Below are 20,689 nucleotides of genomic sequence, written 5' to 3' on the forward strand. Positions count from 1 at the left end.
TTTTATATGCTTAAGGAAAATCATAGCGTAGAAATATCCCTAGAGGGGGGGATGGGGGGTTTTGTCAGCTCTAGGTCAGAACACAGTCATTCTGCATGGTATGATGGTGCAAAGTGCAGAGTCAGTTCTCATGGTGCAGAGTGACTCAGGTTTTACTTGGTGCAGAGTCATTTCTGCACAGCCTGAGTCATCTTCAGGTGCAAAGTGAAGATTCATTCTGTAATCGTGCAAAGTCAGTTCAGCTTCTAAACGGAACGGAGTCATTTCCACAAAAGAAGATGCATTCTGCATGGTGCAAAGTGCAGTCATTTCTTGTATGGCGAGGAGTCAGTTCTGTTTGGTGCAAAGTCAGGTTGCATGGCGCAGAGTCACGGCTGCATGGGCAGAGTAGGTTTCTGAATGGTGCAGATTTTAGTTCTGTATTATTAAAGAGTCAGTTACTGCATGATACAGAGTTAATTCTGATTGGAACAGAGTAATAATGCTGGAGCAGAATCAGTTCTACATGTTACACAGTTCTATGTTTTGCTGGGACAGATCTTTCTGTAAGTTAGAGAGTCAAATTTGCGAGAAGGAGTGCATGTTCAGTATTAGAGTAATTCTTTACCTATGCTCGACCTGCCAGTGCTCCGACCAATATTTATAAATGTACATGATTTATTGAAATAAACCTTTGAACTGGACGGTTTTTGATCCATTTATTTCCTTTCCCAGCATCTTTTATTGACATCATACATATTTGATCTAGATCTTTAAGGGGGCTTGTTTGTTTACAGACGACAGATTCTTTGCATCTGTGAAAATACTTACGTGAAATCTCCTCTTGAAATGATGGTCTTTCCCGATTCTTAAGGAAGAGTACTGAACAACGTATTTTAATAGTCTTTAACCTTTATTGATAATTTGACATAAGCTTATATCTGTAAACTATAGACTTGAAAGTAGATTTAAGATGTAAACAAACACGCCAACGCTCTCGAAAGGTCAAAACAAAAAATGGCGCTTCATTAGTTGCGTCTTGTAGACGCTTTGAGATAAAAAAGATTCACCGACGCATAAGACAAGTTGGATATTAATGATTATGACATTTGACTTTTTGAAGTTTTTGGGTTTGTTTTGATTGTTAAACAGTTTGATTTCTTGTTAAATTACTTGATGGATACTGCAGACACCCATTCCAATGTACTTTTGGCCGCTTTTCAGGTAGGAGTTTCTTCTCTTGTTTGAAAGTCTGATAACTTATTGATTTTAAAATATGAAACAGAACTAGAAATATGGAAGTTTTGACTATAAATATATTTGTTTGTTTTGATTTTGATTTACTTCTGAAAAAAGAATCGGTTGGTCGTGCATAGGAAAATGTCACTTTAAAATTTAGTGTTTTAAACCCTTTAGTATGAACGCGCATTATTTTATTCCCTGTCGTTGTCCAGCCCAAACCGCTTGGGTCGTAAATTTTCAATAAAAGCGTCAATTCAGAAAACTAAAACGTTTTCCACATACCTTTGTCGGTTTTTAATTTGTTCCGAGAAAAATATTGTAAATCTGGTCGAGCATAGGTAAAACGAGTCTAATGCAGAGTCAGTTCTGTATAATGCAAAGTCAGTTCTATATTTTTCATAGTCATTTTTGCCGTGAGCAGAGTCATTTCTGCACGGTATATAGTCCGTTCTGCATGGTATTGTATAGTGGCTTTCTTCTGCATGGAGCTGAGTCATTCTATAAGGCGCAGCGTCAGATCTGAATGGTACACAGTCATTCTGACATGGAGCAGGGTAATTTCATACATGTACGGAATCGTCTTGGAGCATGCTCAGTTACAAATGGATCAGAGTCACGTTCTGTATGGATAATAGTCAATTCCACAGATGTGAGCTGTTCTTTATGGTGCAGAGCTAGTTCTGTATTAAGCACGGGGCAGAGTCAGTTCCGTACGGTTTAGAGTCAGTTCTGCATGATGTTTAGTCAGTTCTGCAGTCAGTTCTGCATGATGTTTAGTCAGTTCTGCATTATACAGTCATTTCTGCATGATGTTTAGTCAGTTCTGCATGATGTTTAGTCAGTTCTGCATTATACAGTCATTTCTGCATGATGTTTAGTCAGTTCTGCATGATGTTTAGTCAGTTCTGCATTATACAGTCATTTCTGCATGATGTTTAGTCAGTTCTGCATGATGTTTAGTCAGTTCTGCATTATACAGTCATTTCTGCATGGAGCGTTGTCCGTTCTGTCGTGTGCAGAGGCAGTTCCACATGGTAAAGAATCAGTTCTATACGGTGATGTCAGGTCAGCATGGTACAAAGTCAGTTCTGCATGGTGCATTGTACCATACAATACAATAAGTTTTATTTTGAGTCGGCAAGAAGGCAACATTACAAAACATAAGCTCTGAAGAGCTTTTGAACCGACTATATTGTCGGTTCTGCATCGTACAGAGTCGGTTCTGCATTTACAAAGTCAGTTGCAGGATACAGAGTCAGTGCTGCATAGTACAGAGTCAGGTGTTTCAGGATACAGAATCAGTTCTACAAAGTACAGAGTCATTTGCAGGATACAGAGTCAGTCCTGCATAGTACAGAGTCAGTTCTGCATAGTACAGAGTCAGTTTCAGGATACAGAGTCAGCCCTGCAGAGTACAGAAACCAGTCCTGCATAGTAAAGAGTCAGTTTAAGGATCAGAGGTCATTCTGCATAGTAACAGGGTTGTTTCAGGATACAGAGTCAGTACGCATAGTACATCGTCAGGTTTATTATACAGAGTCAGTCCGGCTTAGTACAGCGTCAGTTTCAGATATAATGTCAGTCATGCATAGTAAAGAGTCAGTTTCAGGATACAGAGTCAGTCCTTGCATAGTACAGCGACAGTTTCAGTATACATGTCAGTCCCTGCATAGTAAAGTGTCAGTTCAGGATACAGAGTCAGTCCTGATAGACAGCGTTCAGTTTCAGGATACTGAGTCAGTTCTGCTTTGTACAGCGTCAGTTTCAGGATACATGGGTTCAGGTTTGCATTAGACAGAGTCAGTTTCAGGATACAGAGTCAGGTCCTGAGTAGAACAGAGTCAGTTTCAGGAACAGAGTAGTTTCTGCATGGTAGAGTCAGTTTAGTATACAGAGTCTTTCTGCATGGTACAGAGTCAGTTCTGCATTGGACATTGTAATGTCAGGTCTCCTGATAAATTCTTTATGGAGCAGTCAGTTCTGCTTTAGTGTAGTATCAGATTTTAAAGTACTGGAATTAACTTGTGGTACAAATCATTTGTTTGTGGTGCAAAATCAGTTTGCTGCCCCCCCGGTGTAAATTCTGCATGGTGCAGTGGTCTTTTGTTTTGTTTTGGGATAACGCCGTTTCAGTATTTCAGTATGTAACGGCGGGCAGTTAACCTAGCAGTGTTCCTGGTCTGTACAGTACAAACTGTATCCGCTAGTAACTGCATCTTCCCCATAAAAAAGAGGTGGTGGACGATTGATTTCAGGACACAGTTATTTTTTTATCAAAATCGTCACGGAGAACTTACGTCCCGCCGAGGACGAACTCACGACCTCGCGATCCGTAGACCGGGCTCTCCCTATTGAAAGTATGCGGGTGTTGGGCTACGTTTCAGTTTTGATGGTGCAGTGTCAGTTCTGCATTGTACAAATTCACGAGAAAATTAATATGTGTAATTTATTTTATGAAAATCCAGTTTGACGGCATTCTTCATTAATCGTAACATGTTATTTCAGCACTGTCAGGATTTGATATGCAAAACAAGTATCAAGTGATGAACAAATATTCCAGGACAATTTTCTTCGCGCGAGAACAGGTAGGTCGAGAGATATAATTGAGCAGTGCCATGGGAGGAAAACCAAATAGTGGGCTTTGCGACCAGATGGGATCCAGACCACCTGCGCATCGCGCAGTATGGTCAGGATCCCATGCTGTTCGTCTAACAGTTTCTCAATCCCAATAGGCTTTAAAAGCGTACAGCATGGATCCTGACCAGACTGCGTCGGATGCGCAGGCTGGTCGGATTCATGTGGTCGCAAGCCACTATGGTGGTTTTTCTCATGGCACGCTCATATTTAAATATTGATATAAGGTTTGTATATAGTGATTTCTGTGCTAAAACTTATCAGACCATATTTTAACCTGATGCCAGCTTCTTACTTTCACTATATCTTCTTGACATCTGCAACCTGACCGCACAAAAGGCTTGGTCTTGTTAAAGTATGTACATCTATAACTTAAGTACATGGTATCCCAAACGTCAATTTCACTTAGGTCAGATTCTGTAATATATTCTAAAACATTATGATTTTAATTATTTTCACTTTTCTCTTGACAAACATTTTCGAAAATGTCGAGAACACAGTCCTTTCAACAGCTCTTTTAGCAATCAAAGGCTCTTTTAATATTTACGATATCCTTTCAATTACAGCATCATTGGAGTGTGAGCGCCTGATGTGTCCGTGTAACCGAGGCTTTACTGTTAATGTGACGGACAATAAAAATCTGGTTTGTATTACCTCTTATACAATGCTTAACTTAGAGATTTGTTAGTCGTTAGACCTGATACCCTACCATCCCCTCCGTAGAGACTACTGTCTTAGAACGGTGTAGCGCATAATCATTGTACCTCCGATGACTCTAAGCCGCTCGAGATTCCCTAGTGCGACTTGCTTGCTTACCTTAGCTCATTTTAAACTGCATTTTTTAAAGCCAGCAATGCCCGTATAAAATAAAACTTTTTTGTTACCGGTACTTGTCAAAATCTTAATCTTGGATACTGTGCTATACTGTAAAATCGAATACTTAATCTAGTATATTTTATCTGCAGCAAATAATGCGATTTATGCGAGACTTTAAGTATTGCACCGGATGCTGTTGCTGTGGAGAAGGTTGCTGCAACATGACTGTCAAGGTTGAGTCTCCGTATGGCCGCTATTTGGGAAAAGCTACGCTGGCGTAAGTTGAGTCTCCGTAAAGCCGCTATCCGGATAAAAATTTGCTGGGATAAATTGAGTCTCCATACGGTAACTGCCTCGGCAAATTTTGCTGGGATAAATTGAGCTTCCATACGGTGGCTGCCTGGGCAGATTTTGCTGGGATAAACTGAGTCTCCATACGGTGGCTGCCTGGGCAATTTTTGCTGGGATAAATTGAGGCACCGTATGGTCGCCGTCTGGGCAAAAAATTTGGTGAAATAAATTAAGGCTTCGATCCCTATGGTCGCTGTCTAGGTAAATAAGCTTAGGTAAATTAACTCTGCGTATGAACGTTGTCTGGGTAAAACTACGCTGAAATAAATTGAGTCTGCATATTGCCGATGTCTGGGTAAAGCTAGGGTAAAATGAATATCCGTGTAGCCGCTATCTGAACAATTACACCGCGGTAAATAGAGTCCCAGTATGACCGCTTTCTGAGCAGGCAAAATACACGGTGGTATATGGTGTCTCGGTATAGTCACTTTCTGGTCATATTACGCTTGGGTAAATTGTGCCTAGATATAGCCGTTATCTGAGAGCTATCTAGGCAGAATTACACGGGGTTAAGATGTGTCTCCGTATGGTCGCTACTAGGGAAAATAACGATGGTGTAATATGAGTTTCTGTACGGATACCTTCTTGTCAAAATTACACCTGGGAGTTTTTATAACACGTGACATATATTATACCAAATAAATGGAGTATATGAAGAGAACACATTTCATTTATGAAAAGCACCTCCAGTAAACGGAATTTCTATTTGGAATGTTTTAAACTGTAGTCTTATTACCATTCGATTTCATCCGAATGTTACCTTTGCATAAAGTAAAATGCCTAGACAAAGAAGGTGTGTTTTAAGTTAAATAAAAAAAGCTAAGCCAACCTAAAGGTATAGTTCTACTTTAAATGATAACAAATTGTTTTACAGTAATTCCAAGTGGGCTACTCATATAAAGATTCTGGACGAAACTGATAAGCACGTGTTTACCATCTGGATTCCATGTTGCGTTTGCCAGGACGTCTGTTGTCCGGATGACATCGTAATTCCGGTGAGTCAGTAAGCAACACTTTTCTTGAACAGTTTGTTAAAACGTTGATTATTACGACAAAATGACGTCCTGTTTATTTATATTCGGATAATTGAAGTTTAGCATGGTTTTATCAAAATAGTTCGAAGAGCATGTAAGAATGAAAACAGTCAATGCCTTCTTGAGGTTTATCATCTTGTTTACCACAGGTCATCGTTGAGATTCTTAGATATTTAACCACTTGGACTAACGATCCCTTGGTTCATTTCCTACGCATCTGAACTCTGAACCGTGATAAATCAGGAGGCCTTGATTATTTGATAATCACGTGCTTTTACCAAGCCCGGACAAGTATAAATTGTCAATGAACAGGCAGCAGAAGAAAGTCGTCTGCTCTTCTGCTATTATTCCGTGTGTCGCGGTGTTACTCAAAGCAAACGCACTAGTACTGATCACTTAATCACAGCATCTATTGTGCTGAAAGGTATATTATCTATTGAACTTTATTATATTAGTCAGCATTATGCATACAGCTGCACCTGTTTTTAGTAACAGCGAGCTAGCTTTGGTAAAAAACCTGACAACTTCCTTTGTCGTCGAACTTACGCCTTTAATATTAAAGGATGTGCACATCCTATTCTCGTTGTAAGGGTAAGTGTTCTTGTTATATAAGATAAATTGATGTATAAACAAATATGTCACCGGCATACCTAGAGAAAAATACCAATACATTTAAAACGTTCACCAGATTCCATGGCAACACTGTCTTCCTGAACAAAAATTATTTCATACATTTCTCGTGTTAAATTTGTATAGATCATGTAAAGTATCTATACCGATTAAATATGACACTCTCTAAATAAGACGATAATTATCAATTAAGACAGATATCCATGTTTTTTCAGTTTTACAAATTTTGTTATACCCAGCAGGGTATATTGTTAATTGTATAAACAACAGTTGTGCAAAGTGCTCAGCTGCTAGCTTTTATCAAATTTATTAGGTACAATAGATAAAACAACAATACCAGGAGGCACACAAAAACATATATGTTGCTTAAAATCAAAAAAAATAACGGATGGTTTTTAAGGGCGAGGAGTTTTTATGTGGATGATACCAATTTGGGTGGATCTTGCTCATCTGCTACTTAGTAAACGCTTCTGTCTGTATTTTCTCAATGAAGATGCATGGAATTTTATACGTATTTACTTAGTTATTCCTGTTTAAACTTATTCCTAAATCCTTTACTTTTATATGAGCATCAGTGTCATTTTCATGACTGTGGTCGCTGGTGTTGTCAATAAGAAGATAAAATAATTCATATTATCCGCAAATATGAATCCCTTCACCTATACTTAATACATAAATACAATTCCTGCTGCAGAAAAGTCTTCACAAAACAGCAGGACACAAAACTAGGTGGTGATTTAATATACACTTAGCGGGTCAGTAAGTGTCTAATTATATGAGAGGAATGAAATTCAAAGGTTTTTTGTCAAACCCGCTTGGGGAAGCGGAGACATAGCTGTCGAACTGGCTGTTCGGTGTATGTGCGTGCATGCGTTCGTCATTGCGCGCGTCCGTCCGGATTTGATTGTCCGGACCATAACTTTGGCATGTATTGAGCAATCTTATTTATACTTGGCATGATTGTAAACCTCAGTGAGACGGAATGTCATGCACAAACCCCGGGTTCCTATCTCAAAGGCCAAGGTCACAGCTGGAAATCAAATGTCATGTCAGATCTTGTCCGGTCCATAACTTTGACATGCTTTGTTGAATCTTGTTTATATTTAGCATGAATGTTTAAGTCACTGAGACGGACTCTGTCTCAAAGGCCAAGGTCACCTTTAGGGGTAAAGGGCGGGCTCGACATGTTGCTCACGGGCATCTAGATTTTCTCAAATTCGGACTTGAATTCTGAAAATCTGCGTTTAAGGTATTAGATCACTATTTACAAAATAGCCTTTGCTTGGTATATTTTTAAAGGTAACCGTGTTTTGCACAATTTTGCCATTTTTAAACAACTTTTACAAAGCCGTTTTTTTTTTTTTATAAATTTTGTAATTAACTAATGTATCCTCCTCAAGTCAAGTAGAGGACAAATTTCAAAGTGATAGCCACTATCCAAAAATCGTTTGCAGAGAAACTCATTTTTACCATAATTTTCAATAAAAGAAAACATCAAACTAATGGTTATCACAATTATAAAAACACAAAATAAATTGTCAATATCATTTTTTCTATGGTGCTCAAGTAAACGGATTTAATGAGGACAAATTCATACACTCAACATTGAAAAAAATAAGGTTCGAATGACTGTTGTTTCTGTTTTGAATTTTGCTTACTCCATTCTAAAAATAACCTATGGCAGACGTTTTAAACCTACCTTGTCTTCACAATAATAATTAAGTGTTGAAGCAAAAAGAGAACTTTCACGCATGTAACTCAATATTTTTGAAGATGTGTAACTTACCCTTCTGTTTAGTAATACACTTGAACACCAGAAATCGCTTATAAGATTCATCTTTTTCAATCTTTGTACAAGAAATCAATAATAAGTCTGTAAGAAGTAAAAAATCATTAGAAATAAGGGGGATAACTTTGGTCACGTAGGCTTGAACCTAACGCCCCTAAGAATTGCAGTAAAAGTAGGTTAATGGTAGGAAGGGAATAATATTCAAAAGGAGGGTCTCTATTGTGTTGGCTATAGGGGATAGGGGAAATCTAAAAACTGACGATCTGTTGTACACAGCATAATAATGAATTCGGCGGTTATGTAAAACACTGGACTTAAAGTCGTTGGTTATATGCTAGCTTAATTCTAACATGAAGCATTATATGAATATTTAGATAACAGACCCGACACTTACTCAACAGATAGGGAGAATATCCAAGGTATGGCGTGGATGTTGTGTGGAAGCCATCGGCGATGCTGACACTTTTCGTGTGGAATGTATCTATAGTCCCTTCTTATTTGACGTTCCAGCTAATTTTAAGTATATAAGCTGTTTTTGTGCGACTGACACTTAAATGTTTAGTTTAGTTTTATCATATTTATTTTCAAGAGGGCATTAGTATTTAGCCCCTGCAAGGTAGTGTCGCTCGTGCGGCTTTCAAAATTATACATATTATTTGTTTCCAACAAGTCTAGTTATTTTATAGTTATTTGGTGGTTTGTATTTCAGTCCCGCTTGACATGGCGTTAAACACAAAAATACTTCTGATGGGCGCCCTGTTCATGGTTGTAAGTATGATGAATCAGATATTTGAGAGACTGTGACTTCATACGTGTACGCGTACGTGTAGTTAATCCCTATATATGACATGAAGGTTCTGCTCAAATTCTTCCACATTTTAGTTGAATTGAGCTTACACTTTTCTGAATTTGACACTTCGGAGGCTTATTGGGACCAGTGCCAAAAAACGAAAGAGAAACTGTAAAATTTGTGCGTCTGCCAGTCAGTGCTTCCGTAACACTTTTGTCCAATTTATAATTCCAAGACTCTAAAACTGTTAAGGGACTCTCTGGAGATGGTCATGTTCAAAATGGCTGTCGTTGAAATACTGAGAAAATCAAAGCCTTGAGATGTCTGGTGGTTGCGAGTTTTGCTAGATTTATTTTCTATTTAAATTAGCAATCTATAAATATACATGAATGAAAAAACAAATAATATGGGCGCTCAGATCTAAGTTAAACTGCTGTCTGACCTAAGCTTTGTGATGTAACTATGGGCTGGAAACCTTATCATTGGGGGATTTAGATCTTGTAAACCCCCCCCATTCCCCTCTATGATGGATTACAGATTGAATCGAAATGCTTGTCATTGATAATTAATCCTCATTGTTCATGAATGGGACTATTTTGTGTAGCACATGAACTTCTTTGGATGTGATGTGGAATCAAATAAGATGCTATATGATTGTCAGATTTACACTTAACTTGGTAGCGGAAACCTCCGCAACCGGGAGCTCCGTGGCCGAGTGGTTAAGGTCGCTGACTGTTCAAAATCACTTGCCCCTACACGTGTGGGTTCGAAGCCTCACTCGGGGGCGTGGATTTCTTCATGTGAGGAAGCATCCAGCTGCTTACGGAAGGTCGGTTGTTCTTCCCAGGTGCCGATCGTGATGTGAAATAGTTACACGGAAGGGGCTCCTGGGGTCTTCTCACCATTAAAGCTGGAAAGTCGCCATATGACCTATCATGTGTCGGTGCGACGTTAAATCCAACAAAAAAAAACCCCGCAACCAAAACCGTATACGTATACGTACTCGTACAATTATAAAATCACAGCCTCTCTGTTTACTTTTATTTTCTGGTCATATTTTTCTAATTCTGCTATCAGCTATGCGTTAAATTATTACTTTGAAATTACTTTAACCCTTGTCATGCTAGACACGATTGATTCTGCAATTTCAACCAGTGCAGATAATGATCAGCCTGCACATCCGTGAAGTTTGATCAACATCTGCACTGTTCGCCATTCAGGCAGTATTGTTTTGGTAAACGCCCCTTTTAAAGGTTAGTGGCACTGTCCAGATTGAAAGATGGACAAGTTCATTTTAAATATTTAGCAGGGTAAGGTTAGGCGATTTTATAAAATTATCAAGTCGAGTCTAACCTGTCTTTTTGGCAGTGAAACGCTTTGTAAATTCGTATGTAGCATGTTCTAATTCTAGAAATAAATACTGTTTAATCAACATTGAAACTCTTAAGTAATTGTTGAATGCAGTGTACTTAATATGTATAGATTAGTGATTTATTTGCTATCGATAAAATGTAGGTCGTTTTATTTTTTGTACAGGATTATCTGCGTTTTGAAGCGAATTAGTAAGATTATAGTGCATGCATACTTCTGTGTACCTTTATAGAAGTCACACAACCTCAGCTCATACTCGATCTAGCACTCAAACGTTTTTGGAGGACTTAAATCTCTACATTGATGTGAAAATTCTTTACACGCCTATGGCCTTGAACTGCAAGGAACTGTATCGAGCAGGGCGGCCAACGTTTTTAATACTTTTTTATTCACGTTGGCATGTACATAGATTTTATGACAGTTTTATTATTTATTTTCAGTTTCGTTTGTTTGATATAATTGACATTACATAATTGCGTTATCTTGTAATATGCATTGTTGTTCCTTTGTGCCATATCCTATACTTGAATTCTGACGCCAGTCACAATTTCTCCCTTGCCTGTTTTTCAAATTAATGATAAATATACAACGAAATGTTCATTGTATTTCATATAGAATTTTAGAAGACTAAACGATATTTTTATAAACATATATATTTTACATAACGAAGCTGGCCTGTCTAACCTTATCATATAGTTGTGTGCGCAATATCATAATGCCATCCATCACATTTCCTGTCACATCACGTGTCCCCCACACTACCACTTCATATCCCCACCCACCATCGCAGCTGCTGTCACATCACGTGTCCCCCACACTACCACTTCATACTACCCCCCCCCCCCCACCATCGCAGCAGCTGTCACATCACGTGTCCCCCACACTACCACTTCGTACTTCCCTCCACCATCGCAGCTGCTGTCACATCACGTGTCCCCCACACTACCACTTCATACCCCACCCCCACCACCTCCACCATCGCAGCTGCTGTCACATCACGTGTCTCCAACACTACCACTTCATACTCCCCCCCACACACACCATCGCAGCTGCTGTCACATCACGTGTCCCCCACACTACTATTTCAAACCCCATCCCCCCGCGCCCCAACCATCGCAGCTGCTGTCACATCACGTGTCCCCCACACTACCACTTCATACTCCCCAACCCCCACCACCATCGCAGCTGCTGTCACATCACATGTCCCCGACACTACCACTTCATACTTCTCTCCACCATCGCAACTGCTGTCGCATAACGTACCACTCCCTACTTCCATACACCATCGCATCCCCTGTCACATCACATGTCCCTGACACTACCACTTCCTAATTCCCTCAACCATCGCATCCCCTGTCACATCATGTGTCCCTGACACTACCACTTCCTTTTTTCTCTTTTATTTTTCAATCATAAATACAAACATACAAATCGTTTATATTTCAAATTACACTCAAACACAATAAAACAACTAGATTTACATGTTTATATCTAAGAGTTTTAAATAAAAGTTAACGAGTTTAGAAGTGAAAGGACAGTGGGAAAGATAATAAACATTCAGGCAAGAATGGAAGGATGAGAAGGGAGAGTGAGAAGAGTAAGAGTTGAGTTATGTCACTTGGAATCATGATCCTATAAGGCAAAAAGAAGGATATTTTTAAAGGATATTGTGGTTCGATTCCTGTTTTTCATAATTGATAATTTGGTACTGTATTGTATAGCTGAGAGGCTTGGCTTATTTCAATATTAGTCCACTTCAGTAAAATTTAACCATTTTTCTTCATATTTATGGAGCCTGTCATTAATCATTGCTATTTCTTTTTCAATGCTAATTCTCTGCTTGAAAAATGTAAAAAAGTTATCAAAAGAAGGAACATTTTTTGTATATTTCATTTTAAAGATAAAAAATTTACCAAGAATAATGATAAAGTTTAGGATATCTTCTTTATCTGTGTTACCTATGTAACCAAAACAAACATTCTTTATATTTAGTTTTAACTCATTGTATCCCTTATTTTCCAGAAAGACTTGTAGTCTGTTCCAGAAAATTTGTACCTTTGGACATTCCCAAATTAAATGTTCTATACTCTCATTACTCATGCAACAGAAATCACATAAATTACTTTGAGACAATTTACATTTATAAAGATATTTGTTTGTTGGGAGCAAGCGCATTAACAGTTTATATTGAAAACTTCTAAGATTGTTATCTATTGTGGCTTTGAATGGATTACTAAAAACTTTTTTCCAATCAATTTCCTTATCATCAAGAATGTTTTCCCATTTGAATATAGCTGTTGGTTTTTCATATGTTTTCTTACTCATTAAAAGGTTATAAAGAAACTTGTTTGGGGTTTTACTTGATTTCAGTTTCTCAATAAGGTGACGTGGTTGGTTTTGCTTCCATAAAGAAATTGCATTGAAATAAGGTCTTTAAGATTTTTCGGAATTGCTGATACTAACTGATGATATTCAAAAAGTCAGTCTCATTCTGATCAAGTATTTGTTTTGCGTCTTCAAATTGATACCATGTATTTGTTCTAAAATCAAAAAGTTGATCAATGAATTGTATACCTTTTTCATGCCATCTTACCCAGTAGATTACATTATTTCCAAGTTTAATTTCACTATTGTTCCATATTATATGTTTTTGTAATTCATTGTTTTCAGCATAATAACTGTTTATTAAAAACCATGAAACAAGTACATCTTTCAAAAAAGGGTAACCTGTGCATATTCTTGATACATCTTTCTGGTTCATATTGCATTGTAGAATGAAAGTATTACCAAACCTGTTAAGTATGTTTCCATAAAAGTCTTTCCAGTAACCATTATTTTCATTCGAAATTATGCGCTTTACCCAACATGCTTTAATAGAAGTTAGGAATGTATTAATATCCGTTAACTTAAGGCCTCCTAAACTGTAATTACTGAAGAGAGTGTTTCTTTTGATTTTATCATTTTTTCCATCCCATAAGAACTTAAAAATTTTTGTTGTTATATCTTTGACAATACTTTCTGGTGGATTTTCAAGTACTGTGAAGGGATATATAAGTTTAGGTAAAGCAAATGTTTTGATTACTGTTACCTTTCCCATCAGAGTAAGTTTTCTGTGCTGCCATTGTTTTAAACAATTTGTAAATTCCTGTAATTTTGGTTCTAAATTAAGTTCAGTATTGTGTTTTAAATCTGTATGAAAAGTTATACCAAGGGTTCTTGCTTGTTTTGATGTCCAAGTAAAATTCATATTTTCTGCATAGTTCAATTTAATGTTTTTAAGGGTTCCCAGTTTTAATACTATAGATTTTAATTTAATGCTAATCCAGATATTTTACCAAATTCATTTATAACTTTTATCAGTTTTTCAAAGGAAGTTTTTTCTCTATTATTTATATATGTAGCATCATCTGCAAAAAGGGTTTGTTTTATCTCTGTATTATTTATTTTTATTCCTTTAATTTCTGTGTCTCTGGCTACTTCATTTGTAAGAAGTTGAATACATATTATGAATAAGGAGGAAGATAAAGGGCATCCTTGTCTTACACCTTGTTTTATAGGGAAATTTTCTGTCAGATATCCGTTATTTATCATAATACTGCTTATATTTTTATAGAAGAGTTTTACCCAGTCTATAAGTGATGGACCAAAATTAAAATAGTATGATAAATTCATGATTTAAGCTATCAAAAGCTTTTCTGTAATCTGAGAAAAAGAGTAAGGCAGATTCATTTTTGCTTTCAATATATTCTATGATTTCAAATATTAGACGGACATTCTCTCCAATATAGCGTCCCTTGATAAAGCCTGTTTGTTCATGAGTAATGATCTTGTTAAGAACTTTTTTTATTCGATTAGAGATTGTTTTTGTTGCTATTTTGTATCAATATTTAGTAGACTTATTGGTCTCCAATTCGAGAGATTTGTTTGATCTTTATCTGTTTTGGGTAAGAGTGTTATTGTACTTTGTTTCTGTAATTCTGAGAGTTCACCTTTCCTATAGGCAAAATTTATACCATTCAAAAAGTAGGTTTTAATATCATTCCAATATAGTTTAAAAAATTCAGTAGTCAATCCGTCAGACCCAGGAGATTTCTGATTTTTCATTTGAAAGAGTGCAAGTTTGCATTCGTTTTCTGTGAGTTCACCTTCACATGAAGTTTGTTCTTCCGTAGATAATTTAACAATATCTTCTTAAAAGAAGTTTATATATGACTGGATTTGAGGTTTTTCTTTATATAGTGATCTATAAAATTTAACTTCTTGTGTCAGTATTGCATTATTGTCAGTAATTTCCTCTCCATCTATAATCAATTTTGAAATATTTTTTTTCTCTGCTCTCCTTTTCTCTAAATTTGCAAAATATTTTGAATTCTTTTCATTTCCATCAATATGGATAGCTTTGGATCTTAACAGAATACCGTTAATTTTTTTATCATACAGGTTTTCCAGTTCATTCTCTTTTTCTGAAATTCTATCCGTTATATTATTATTATTATTATCATTGTCATTATTATTATTGTCATTATTATTGTTGTTGTTGTTGTTGTCAATACGTTGTTCAGCTTCTTCTTTTAATTCATTTATTTCCTTTATTAATGTCACTTCTTGTATGTTATCATTTCTCTTTTTGAAGGTTGAATATCTAATAGCTGTGGATCTTATTGTTCCCTTTATGATTTCCCAAAGAGTGTCTGGCTGAGCCTCTGAGTTTATTGCAGCTGTTTCAATGATATTTCTTTGGAGTGTTGTCTTAAATTCATTATCTAGTAGAATGCTGTTGTTCAGCTTAAAATAACCTGGTCCCCTACTACTTTTTTCCAATTTTAAGTTTAGACTAACTGAAGAGTGGTCAGTTTTAAAGCCTGGTATTATGTTACATTTGCTCGCTAAATTTGAAAGGTACTCTGAAACAATAAAGAAATCAAGTCTGCAGTATACTTCAGGTTTTGTATTTGAGGTCCATGTATATTGGTGTGAGGTTCCATTCAATTTTCGCCATATATCCGTTAAACAACAATTCCTCATGATATCTTTCAATTTATTCCTAGATTTAGTATGTGTATGTAAGCGGCCATTTCTTTTATCAATTAACGGATCTAAGACAACATTAAAATATCCCCCAATAATAAAATTTTTGTCGTCAATTCAAGTAAAAAGTTTTCAAGTTGTTTGAAAAAAATGCTCATCATCATTATTTGGACCATATATGTTGATAATAGTAATATCTTGATCTTTATAATTTAAATCTAGTGCCACAAGACGACCTTTGACTATTTCTTTATAGTTTATAATTTTGTATGGTTCTGATATGTTTAGAAGGATAGCTACACCTTCACTATTAGAGCTAGTTCCACTGAAAAATGCTTTTCCATTCCAGTCTAATTCCCAAAATTTACTTTTATTTTGAGGTAAATGAGTTTCTTGTAACAGAAATATTGATGCTTTTGTGGACTTTAACCTTTGGAAAACTTGTTTTCTTTTACTAGAGTTTCCTAAGCCTCTTACATTCATTGTAGTAATTATGGATTCCATGTAACTATTAAATAGAGTGAGAACTGTTTTATCATTATAAAGACAGGAAACGAGCGGAGATTTCTGAAAGATATTGCTTTGTTTGATACACATCTTAGTGAGATAGGTCAATGGGTACACTTATTTAAGTAACAAAGTTACAATTTGAGTGCATACAATACAAATGTCAATTTTAAAAATTACATACAAAGACAAATGCAGTCCTATACAATATATGATAAGAGTTTACTTTAATATAAATTATTAAAGTTCTATGTAGTCAAAACTGGCTCAATATATGAATTTCTGAGTTTAATAATATTTAATTAAATTGATCCACCAAATATATAATAAAAGAACAGGAATTCTTGAAGAATGTTTCACACAATGAGACATTACTGAAAAATACTTTCGGAAAAGAATAAAAAACCAATAGAAAAGGATCCTATCGTACTCATCTAGTTTAATGCTATATATATTGTACTTTCATTTGTAGAGGTTGTCACGTTTATTTTATTGTATAACAACATGACAATGCGTTCATTAAAAAACTTGACCCACGGTCAACGTCATTCAACATCACACACTTACTGATCTGACCATTACGTAAAAGGTCTAAGTTTGGGATCTCAGTGTCTAATGCTAAACATTGTAATTAATACAGCAGTGATTCATTGTTATTTACATGTGCACATATTTTACGTGTACTTGCTATAATGGTAAACATTACCTTCTTATCAGAAAAAATATATACATGTGCACATTTTGCATATGTTTAACCAGTATCATACCAAAGTTCAATAACAATACAGTCTGTAACTAATTGACAAGGGCAACATTATGTTCACAATATTCATTCTAAATCTATAAATATCGTTCACCCATGATTTACACAGACTGGGATTTACCTAAGCTATAAATAGGCAATCATATTTCACCTGTTTTACACCTTTACTTGTTTCACAGATGGTTGTTAAAGGTGTGCGACCATATTTTAATTACAAATTCATTAATTGCTATGTCATATAATAAGATTGGTAAAAAAAAAAATGACATTATATACATTTGTACTATGGGTTATATAACGCATTTCTACTAGAACCAAAAAGGTAAAACAAAGGGGAAAGAAGATTCTATGCATAATTCACTTATCCAGTCATATTATGAGAGGGGATGTAACATGTTATAAGCAGCTGCAAAGATTTCACAGGTATTGTTTAATATTCCATGTGATACGAATGATCCTTGAAATAATTATTAGCTTAAAAGCTAAAAAACAGAATCATTTGTTTTCATTAATTGCTTAATATTCATGGTATTCAATAAGCATAATTGGCTAGTAGATACTTATAGATGTTGTAACACCTTCTCCATTTAACATATTTCTTTTCTTTTTTAGCTCACCTGTCACAAAGTGACAAGGTGAGCTTTTGTGATCGCGCGGTGTCCGTCGTCCGTCAGTGCGTCCGTGCGTCCGTAAACTTTTGCTTGTGACTACTCTAGAGGTCACATTTTTCATGGGATCTTTATGAAAGTTAGTCAGAATGTTCATCTTGATGATATCTAGGACAAGTTCGAAACTGGGTCACGTGCCATCAAAAACTAGGTCAGTAGGTCTAAAAATAGAAAAACCTTGTGACCTCTCTAGAGGCCATATATTTCACAAGATCTTCATGAAAATTGGTCAGAATGTTCACCTTGATGATATCTAAGTCAAGTTCGAAACTGGGTCACGTGGGGTCAAAAACTAGGTCAGTAGGTCTAAAAATAGAAAAACCTTGTGACCTCTCTAGAGGCCATATTTTTCATGAGATCTTCATGAATATTGGTCAGAATGTTTATCTTGATGATATCTAGGTCAAGTTCGAAACTGGGTCACGTAGGGTCAAAAACTAGGTCATTAGGTCTAAAAATAGAAAAACCTTGTGACCTCTCTAGAGGCCATATTTTTCATGAGATCTTCATGAATATTGGTCAGAATGTTTATCTTGATGATATCTAGGTCAAGTTCGAAACTGGGTCACATGCCATCAAAAACTAGGTCAGTAGATCTAAAAATAGAAAAACCTTGTGACCTCTCTAGTGGCCATATTTCTCAATGGATCTTCATGAAAATTGGTCAGAATGTTCACCTTGATGATTTCTAGGTCGAGTTCGAAACTGGGTCATGTGCGGTCAAAAACTAGGTCAGTAGATCTAAAAATAGAAAAACCTTGTGACCTCTCTAGAGGCCATATTTTTCATGAGATCTTCATGAATATTGGTCAGAATGTTCATCTTGATGATATCTAAGTCAGATTCAAAACTGGGTCACATGGGGTCAAAAGCTAGGTCAGTAGGTCTAAAAATAGAAAAAACCTTGTGACCTCTCTAGAGGCCATATTTCTCAATGGATCTTCATGAAAATTGGTGAGAATGTTCAGCTTGATGATATCTAGGTCAGGTTCGTAACTGGGTCATGTGCGGTCAAAAACTAGGTCAGTAGGTCGAAAAATAGAAAAACCTTGTGACCTCTCTAGAGGCCATATTTTTCACGAGATTTTCATGAAAATTGGTGAGAATGTTCACCTTGATGATGTCTAGGTCAAATTTAAAAGTGGGTCACGTGCCTTCAAAAACTAGGTCATTAGGTTAAATAATAGAAAAACCTTGTGACCTCTCTAGAGGCCATGTTTTTCAATGGATCTTCATGAAAATTGGTCAGAATTTTTTATCTTGATGATATCTAGGTCACATGTGCTCAAAAACTAGGTCACTATGTCAAATAATAGAAATAACGATGTCATACTCAGTTGAACACTGGGTCATGTGGAGATAGGTGAGCGATTCAGGACCATCATGGTCCTCTTGTTTTTGTTCTTGATTGTTGCTTTTTTATAAAAAAATCAGTTTGTATAATCACTGCTTTCAAAACAAAAGATGTAATGGGTACTGAAATATTATATACATAAAAACTGGTTTACCTTTACATCATGGAGAAGGGATTAACATTTGGTGTGTATTTATCAACTTGACAGTAGACAAAACAGCCTACAGGCCATTAATAGTTTCATCTTACTAGGCCACACAAACCAAACATCGTTTTCTAAGGTGACATTCTGTTTAGAAATGGGAGAAAAGGGGTCGAAAGCACAAAATGTCAAATAAGAAGGGTTTGATCTAAAGAGCAATAATAGTCATATATCCTGACTTTTTAAAGTCTTGCAAAACGAAAAAAGACTCACAAGCAGGACAATACTGAAAAATTGTAAAAGCAAATCATATCTCATCAAAACCCATGTGAATACATGCACTGTTATCAAGTTCTATGTTTTGTGTCCATTTCATATTTTTACAAATCATAGAGAATTCGTGTTTTACTGCATGTTTATTTTCTGTACAGAATACTTCAAACTGTCATTTGAATAGTTATGCCAACCTGTTAGAAGTTCCCCTTTACGTGGTGCTTCTGGCCATGCCAGGTTTTGCCAGAACCTAAAGTTCTTATAATGGAGCTGAATAACGTGGTCTGTGTGATCTTTATAGAAAATTTTCCCATTACTTAACCATGCTGCTTGGACCAGATCTGGTTTTTTGTATTTCACTGATTGAAGAGTTTTATAATTCTCAGCTGTTAAGTCATCCATTATGGATATTGATTTTGGAAATAACTTTCTGTTTCTCATTACTTTGTTTTTATCTAGTCTAGATTTCAACTGAGCAATAATCGGCCTTGGTTTATCACCTTTTGCCCCAATTCTATGACTGATGACAAAATCTTCACGTTTGAGGTTTAAACCCGGTACATATTCATTCAGTTTCTTCCTTACTATCTCTGTCGTCTGTTCATCGTTTTCTGATACTTGTTTTCCGTTTTCCTCCTCGGTGTTGTTTTCCGTTTTCCTCCTCGGTGTTACTTACTTTCATGGCGTATGTATCGTGGTTTGATTCCACACTTTTCTTCTCTGCACTCTCGCTGTTTTTCTCATTTCTAACTTGTATTTTAGGAAATGTTTCTTCTGGAATACCAAAAATTCGAATATTGTTTACTCTACTATATTGTTCACAGTCATTAAGGTATTCATCAGTTTTCAAAGCATTATCTCTCATTTCATATTTATATCTATCTATATTTGCATTTTGATCAGACATGTCCTTGCTCAATCTGCTTATATCTTCCTTCATTTTATCATATTCTGTCTTCATTTTGTCAATTTCCTTTTCTTTCTCAAACAGTTTACCTTCAAGTATTTCCACTTTCTTCTCTGTTGAGGCTAGTAGTTCTTCTTTCATAGTTTGTATTGTTTCTTTGATCAGCGTTTTGAGAGTTTCGTCATTTTTAGTCATAACATTTTCTAGCTTTTTGTTGATTTGCTTTAGTTCTGTTTGAATACTTTTCATTGTATTATCATTTGACTCTTCGTTTTGTTTTTCATGTTTTTGTTTTTTCTTGTCACTTTTAATTGGTGTTGCACTCATGCTGGTGTCACTTTCGCTTACACTACTCATTTCATTTCGTTTTCGCTTATCCCGTGCATTTTTGCTTTTACTATCTTCAGACAT

General features: G+C 36.0%; 2 protein-coding genes across 3 annotated transcripts; one reads left to right on the forward strand and one right to left on the reverse strand.

The window, feature by feature from the left end:
* The first annotated feature begins 3,790 nt into the window (after positions 1 to 3,790).
* Positions 3,791 to 11,125, forward strand: LOC123563702 (phospholipid scramblase 2-like). Of its 2 annotated transcripts, none has more exons than XM_053534933.1 (7): positions 3,791 to 3,802; positions 4,420 to 4,498; positions 4,821 to 4,948; positions 5,897 to 6,017; positions 8,850 to 8,995; positions 9,185 to 9,243; positions 10,802 to 11,125. In XM_053534933.1, the coding sequence occupies exons 2-6, from the start codon at positions 4,445 to 4,447 to the stop codon at positions 9,192 to 9,194; spliced, it is 459 nt and encodes a 152-aa protein (XP_053390908.1). In that variant the 5' UTR covers positions 3,791 to 3,802; positions 4,420 to 4,444; the 3' UTR covers positions 9,195 to 9,243; positions 10,802 to 11,125. The 2 variants fall into 2 exon arrangements, with proteins under 2 accessions (XP_053390908.1, XP_053390903.1); XM_053534928.1 differs by having other exon boundaries at positions 8,850 to 8,952.
* An 8,847-nt stretch (positions 11,126 to 19,972) lies between these two features.
* Positions 19,973 to 20,689, reverse strand: LOC128549073 (kinetochore protein Nuf2 homolog). Its single transcript, XM_053525206.1, has one exon. It carries the CDS (start codon positions 20,687 to 20,689, stop codon positions 19,973 to 19,975), a length of 717 nt encoding a protein of 238 aa, XP_053381181.1.

The sequence above is a fragment of the Mercenaria mercenaria genome, chromosome 2, assembly GCF_021730395.1.
Source record: "Mercenaria mercenaria strain notata chromosome 2, MADL_Memer_1, whole genome shotgun sequence".
Classification (NCBI taxonomy): Eukaryota; Metazoa; Mollusca; class Bivalvia; order Venerida; family Veneridae; genus Mercenaria; species Mercenaria mercenaria.